Source organism: Triticum urartu, unplaced genomic scaffold (assembly GCF_003073215.2).
Source record: "Triticum urartu cultivar G1812 unplaced genomic scaffold, Tu2.1 TuUngrouped_contig_4913, whole genome shotgun sequence".
Lineage (NCBI taxonomy): Eukaryota > Viridiplantae > Streptophyta > Magnoliopsida > Poales > Poaceae > Triticum > Triticum urartu.
Window position 1 is genome coordinate 1 of NW_024115542.1, and position 6,695 is coordinate 6,695.

General features: G+C 44.3%; 1 protein-coding gene across 1 annotated transcript; it reads right to left on the bottom strand.

The window, feature by feature from the left end:
* Positions 1-1,334: 1,334 nt before the first annotated feature.
* LOC125528495 (E3 ubiquitin-protein ligase BIG BROTHER) lies at positions 1,335-6,689 on the bottom strand. The gene is made up of 8 exons (XM_048692957.1): positions 6,566-6,689; positions 5,751-5,912; positions 4,941-5,175; positions 3,928-3,968; positions 3,616-3,660; positions 2,977-3,104; positions 1,818-1,926; positions 1,335-1,726 (listed from the first exon to the last, which is right to left on the bottom strand). Exons 2-8 carry the CDS (start codon positions 5,889-5,891, stop codon positions 1,673-1,675), a joined length of 753 nt encoding a protein of 250 aa, XP_048548914.1. The 5' UTR covers positions 5,892-5,912; positions 6,566-6,689; the 3' UTR covers positions 1,335-1,672.
* Positions 6,690-6,695: the final 6 nt, after the last annotated feature.

Consider the following 6,695-nt stretch of genomic DNA (forward strand, 5'->3'; position numbering starts at 1 on the left):
GCCGCGACGGGGAGCGGCCATGGCGGTCAGGGGGGGGGTCGCGACCGTCCCGAGAGGAGTTCTCCTCTCCTGGTCAACGGAGAGCGGTAAGTTTTTTGTGTCTCGATGGGTATAGACGGGATCACGGGAACATACGTGCGTGCCGGAAGGAAGGAAGTTGACGGCTTCATGTTTTGGAGGGACGTGTCACGATTCCGTGGTCAAGCAGGAGAGCTGTCTGTGAGGCCAACGATGCGCCATCAGGTGAATAGGTGATCGCCATCAACATCAAGTTTGAACGGGACCCTCTATCCATGTACCTGAAATTTCTTTTGCCATCGGTCACTTTTTTCTTTCTGAAAGAGCCATCGGTCACTTTTATCAACAGCCACTATATCTTCATTTCAAATAGATCGCGGTATTGTTTATCTTCCTCCCCCCTTTCTTCTTCCGGGTACCCCCTTCTTCCTCCTCCCTTTCTTCTTCCGGGTACCCCCTTCTTCCTCCTCCAAACACCCCCAGCGGCTTAACCGCCGGCCTCCACCACCCGCGGCCGGCAGACACTACCAGGCACCGCCCCGCCCTCCCGTTAACCTCCCCCTATCGCCGTTGCTGGCCACCGTCCAGGACACTTCTGTAAGCCCAGCGCCACCCATGAAAACCTTCGGTGATCCCCTACACATCCACACCCCTAAAATAGATAATGGGGTCATGACTTCATCCTAAAATAGATGGTGGGGCTAGTTCTTCTCCGGCAAGCTTGTTTCTTCTCCGGCGAGGTCCGGCCAAGAAGGAAAAAAGTGGCCGACACGAAAAAGAATTTCAGGCACCTAAGAAATAGCAAATCCGAGTTTGAACACCATTCTGTGAAGCACTGGCCTAGAGAGGCACACTATCTTTCAGCTCCACGTACCAGAATCAGTCCGTCTGTGTGGCTGGATGATCCCCTGATTTCCTGGTTCTGTGAGCTAAATAAAGGTTAATTTTCCTGTCCAAGAAAAGTTGCACTACCTCAACTCGACAGGTCCAGAGCTGAGCAGTTGTCACCAGAGTACAAGTGCATACATCAGTTGATCCAACTGCAGATAAAAACAGGAGCTACACACAAAACTGGCAAAGCCTCCCCAAAAAATTGTACCTGCACTGGACAGGTCCGTAGCTGAGCAGTGGTCACCGGTACAAAGTGGATACAGGAGTTCATCCAACTACAGACAAAAACAGGAGCCACACACACAAAATCCCAAGAGAAAAGAAGGAGCAACACAAAACTGGCTGAGCCTAGCCTCCCCCAAAAGAAGCTCAGAGTTTCAGTCACAAACACATCACTGACAAGGAATGCAAGCTCAGTCACAAGGTTGTAACAAATGAATCTTTCCTCTGTCCACAAAAATCTTAATCAAATACAGTTAACAGAAACAAGCGCATGCCTCTTTGCAGTGAACAAAACACCTCACAAGCATGCGCGATCGAGCTCTACCACGTGGTCATAGTTCACGGTCAAACTCTACAGCCTACGGCAAACCTCTGGGAAGCGGTTCCGGCTTCCAGCTACATCTGCTTATAACCTATATTTAGTGATATGGTCCTAATATACAAGTCTAAAGGGAAGGGGTAGGGCACAAAGCAAGCTGCCCTCAAGCAGAGATCACGCGTACGTCGTCCCAGCGCAAGAACTTCGTGATTGCCACATAACTCATTGCCTCTTGGGCTCCTCGCCGGGAACTTCAGCAAAGCAGACAGGGCATACCTGCAGAGCAAATGCATACTCCTGTCAGCTAAAGAGGCAGGGGGTAGAAACAAGAAGCGGATACGGATTGTTCTGTTTCCTTATCGCAGACCTTGTTGATGGTAAGCCATTTTGTCACGCAGCTGGCGTGGTACACATGCTTGCAGGGGAGTGCCATCTGCAGATCCCCTCTCCGATACTCCATTTGACAGATTACACACCTGTTTGTTACCCATATGAAAGTTCTAAAAGTTACATATCTTCCTTTCCATTTAAGAATCAGGTTGCTGTAACTGCGTCCTCTACAGGTAAGCGAAAAACAGAAGAGCTCTTTTACAGTACCCCTAAATGATTATGAGCCCTCCATTTCTGTTAATCCGATGGATGATCTTAATCGGTACTCCAACAAGTGTACAAGAGAGTACCAACTGAAAAAGCTAGGGAGTACCCCGATCTTAGGGGTAAAAATGTAATCTAGATGCAATTAATTTATCGTATCAGTACGGCTGCTACATAATAACGTTTCAACTTGACGTGATTAATTATTTTTAGAACCCTAATTCTTCACTGGGATAGACGCCGGCGGCGGCCATGCCATCCCCGCATCAGAGTCTCAGGGAGAGACGGCCATGAAGGCATGGCTGCTCAAGTACTTGTCAAGCGGCGTCAGCTGGGTATGGTCACCAACCAGGGCAACGCTGAAGCGACAGGACCAGGGCGAGGCGGGATCACTAGGTCGGCTGGAGCTCCATCATGCTTGCGTTGACCAAGTGGTGGACGTTCATGTGTGGGGTTGATCTGGCCAAGGGATAGCATTGGCAGCCTCGTGCGTAACAGCTCATGAGATGATGGCGGCACGCCTATAGGCCGATAAACACCCGATTTTTTTAGGGTACTCGCTTTTTTTTACATGGATAAACAGACGCGTTACCAAACAATTTATAGCAGATCTGATGTGAAAGATATCGCTTAAGAATATGAGAAAAATGACCAAACTACCCTTTCAGGTGGATGGCCAGATTTTAGTGGCACTCCATCCCTTCTTAAGGGAGTACCAGGGTACCGTAAAAGAGCTCAAACAGAATATTGCACTCAAGATGCAGCATCGGTGTCAATGCACACGGAACTATTATGGCATGCTTCAAAAGTTTACAAGGTAAACCTGCCTAGCCAAAAACTAAAAGCCTAAACCTACAGCGGCCTATAGCATGCCAAGAGGGCACGCGCAAAGTAGGACAAAGTCATGCCAAGAGATTGCAGCAACATCTAACCTTTCACGGCGTTTTTTCTTCCTTGAAAATAAACCACACTTGAATTTGGTGATTGGAAGTGCTGAAATGCTTTCTTGGGAGAGACCCCGACTTTGGGTTCCAACTGCCTCGCCCAAATCCAACAATTCCTGTCAACAAAAACTTGTAAGCGAACCAAGTTCCAGAAATAATAAGATGAGACAAAGAAAACTAACAATGAAACGAATGATTAATGGACACAGAGCTTAACCATTGAAGAGTATTGTACTATTGTTAGTTGAATAGTTCCGGTGCATGGAGCAAAAGAAAAGCAGTGTGATGTGTGGATGTATATATCTACTCGTGACTTTACAAGCATGTACTTTCAGATAAGCACAGCAAAAATACTGCTAAGTGATTATTCAAGTAACAAAAAATTTCTTCATCTTAAGTCACATCATCCTTGATGTCCAGTATTTTGGTCCTCAAAGCACCCAAATAAGAACAATAAATTGATCAATCCAATTGTGCATGGTGTAACCACTGCAGACTTTTACCTATCTAGCTGAACCCAACATATAAATCAGATGCAGAAGATGACACATATATCAAAGTGGGTTTTACATGAAACAGCGAGCATGAGAGCATGGTTACACAAGTCATGCAAGAGAAGTCATTAACCTCATATGTCATGTTGTCAGGATCAATGCTGTCTTGCCAAACAACCTGGAAATAAAACAGTATTATATTTCAGTGAATCAATGAGGAAATACCTTTTGGGTAGATGAGAAATAAAGTGTACATAGGAAACATGGAAATAAATAAACAATGTTACCACATAGTTCTGGTGGGATATGGTCAGGTATCAAGTTATTGTTTGGTGTGTGTGTGTGGGGGGGGGGGGGGGATACATGGCATGTAGCCTACTATCACATTCACAGGACAATACTAGTCAGTTAAATAAACATAAGCCTGCTCGAAAAACTTATTTACCTGAGGACTGCTTGAATTTTGGTGCACAGGTTGTTGGATGCCTGCAAGTGAAAACTAAATCAGAGTGCCAAAGTAAAGATGTATCGTTGAAGCAACTGTTTGGCTAGCAGGTAAAGGTTCAAATTTTATAAATTGTCGGTTACTGTTCATGTGGTACCTAAATGCGTAAGAATCCATTAAGAACATCGCATGTGCTGATCCAGTGCCGCGGTTTATGTACAGTTTGTATTCCAAAATAGGCATTAGTCAGATAACTACTCCCTCCGTCCCAAAATAAGTGCCGTGGTTTTAGTTCAAAAATTTTGAACACTAAAACCAGTTCAAAAATTTTGAACTAAAACCACGACACTTATTTTGGGACGGAGGGAGTATGTAACAAGTAAAACAGTTACAAATAGTATCAGTATCATGACCAAGTCTAACAAGTTTGCAGTAATCTGTAAATGCATAACGAAATAACCACATGATTATAACAAAAGACAGGTATTCTAAACCCACTTCCGAACTTCTGTTTTCTTTCCTCCTGTAAGCATCCGATCAACTGTGCTCCAATTGGTCAACATTAGCAACGAATCCGATCATACGATGGCGGTCACTAATAGTCTGACACTAACAAACTTCCTATATTATATAACTAACAGTAAGCAAAAATATGTGCTACTAGTCCTCTTAGAAAGGAAGAGCAAAAACGTGGAAGAACAATAGCCAGTGAAGTGTGTTGATGCAGGTATAGCATGAGTGGCTGATGGAACCAGCCTGTAACCATGTCCAATGATACACTAATTGCAGGTATAGCATAAGTGGCTGATTGAACCAGCCTGTAACCATGTCCAACGATACACTAATTGCAGGTATAGCATATTGCTGACTTGAATAATATTGTAATGATCCTTAGTACCTAACCAGAGATGTTTATGTAGCTGACATCCCAGAATAATGATGATTTCTACTCCATCCTAAAATAATGATTATTTCAACTTCCAAAAACCATATCTCCAAAGTACTGAACTTACGTTCCTCGGTAGTAGAACTTGCACTTGCATGAGGAGCTTCAGCACCCTGCAGGACTATGTTGGGGGAGTCGGTATTGTTTACAGGCATGGGGTTATCCCAAATTCTGCGTCCACTATCTGCTCTATGCATGTAGTCATTCATGTCATACACATGTCCATAGCTATAGTAATTTCCTGCGCCAGAATATCCGTATTTATACGAGTTTGTCTGCATCATCGTCCAGTATGGATTAGCCTGCACATTAACAACAAATAAGCGTGGAATGCAAAAGAAAACGATAGCAATGGATGAAAGCATGAAATAGTGACTAAAGTCATGATTGACAGTATTATAGTCATTGAATGATGTGCAGGTGAGCTTTCGGAAATCATCTCCCATTGTTGAGTGACTCTATTTCTTCTTTCTTTTTCTTAAAATGAAGGTGCTTAATAGACTTGTGAGAAAAAATATGTAGATTCATAAGTATCATTTTTAATATAAAGTAGCTGAATATATAAAGAGTGACCTGACCTTTGCCAAAGCCACAAGCCACGTAATATTACATGATGGATATATGTACATCATTACCAAGTACTCCCTCCGTTCACAAATATAAGATGTTTTGGATATTTCAATATGGACTACATACGGACTAAAATGAGTGAACAAACACACTAAAGCACGTCATATACATCCGATTCAGAAAAAAGTTAGAACACCTTACATTTATTTACGGAGGGAGTAGTGAGAAATCTAACAATGCAGTGAAGGGTTTGAGGAAATGGAAGAAACTAGCTGTTGCACTAAAAGACAATTACAATATTTTGTACCTGATCCTGGAAGGCATCGGCAAGAGCAAAATCAGCTTGAGCATATGTGAGGCCTTCAAAAAAATCCATGAAGCTCTCGGTGATGGTGTATGGATATCCAGTGTTTATGTAGTGGAGTTCCATCTGTCGACTCCCGTTCATCCTTTCCGACGGATCATCAACCTACAACAAATCAAGCCAAAAAAACCTTCATTAAACTTCACTGATAGAAATGAAAAACAAATTGGAACACGCATCGAAGTTGGGACACGGCAGAATTGAGTTAGCTGAAGATCAAACAGTAAGGAACAGATACATCGTATGAAGTGTGTAGTAGGCACAGTGATCTTTTGACTGACGCAACACCTGGAGGAGTTAAACGACACTGCAGATCTTGCTCCGTCTTAGTTAGAAGCAATAGATCAGTCATTATCACTGGATTGCCCTCGGCTATGGAACTTGCAGGGCTGAACTGTGCATCCATACCACAGTGGCCTACTATTTACCATTCTACCGTAAAATGATACAGCAGAAGTGGTCCTTTTGTCACCACCGGTACAATGCACATTTTTCTTCCAAAACCAAAAAAACTACCAGCACGATGCAGGAACCAATGCACGATCCAGCCAGAAACAATGCCAAGAATAGAATCGAGGGAGGCCGCCACTCCGAGCATCGAAAGTAGAATAAAACAAGAACTGAGGAGAGGCAAATCGAGGCATCGAGCCTCCGCCGAGGGGCGGATCTAGATGGCGCGCCGGGTGCGCACGGGAAGACCGAGAAATTGTGAAGGTCAGTGGGATCTGACTAGTCGCTGGAAGAAAAGAAGCTCATACCTCAAACTCAATGGCCAAAGACTGCGGACGGGGTGGAGGCGGGAGGGACGCGATGTGGCGACGAGGACGAAAGGGAACGGCAATGGCGGCGTCCCGCGTGAGAGGCGGATGGGGTGGAGGGGGAGAGGGG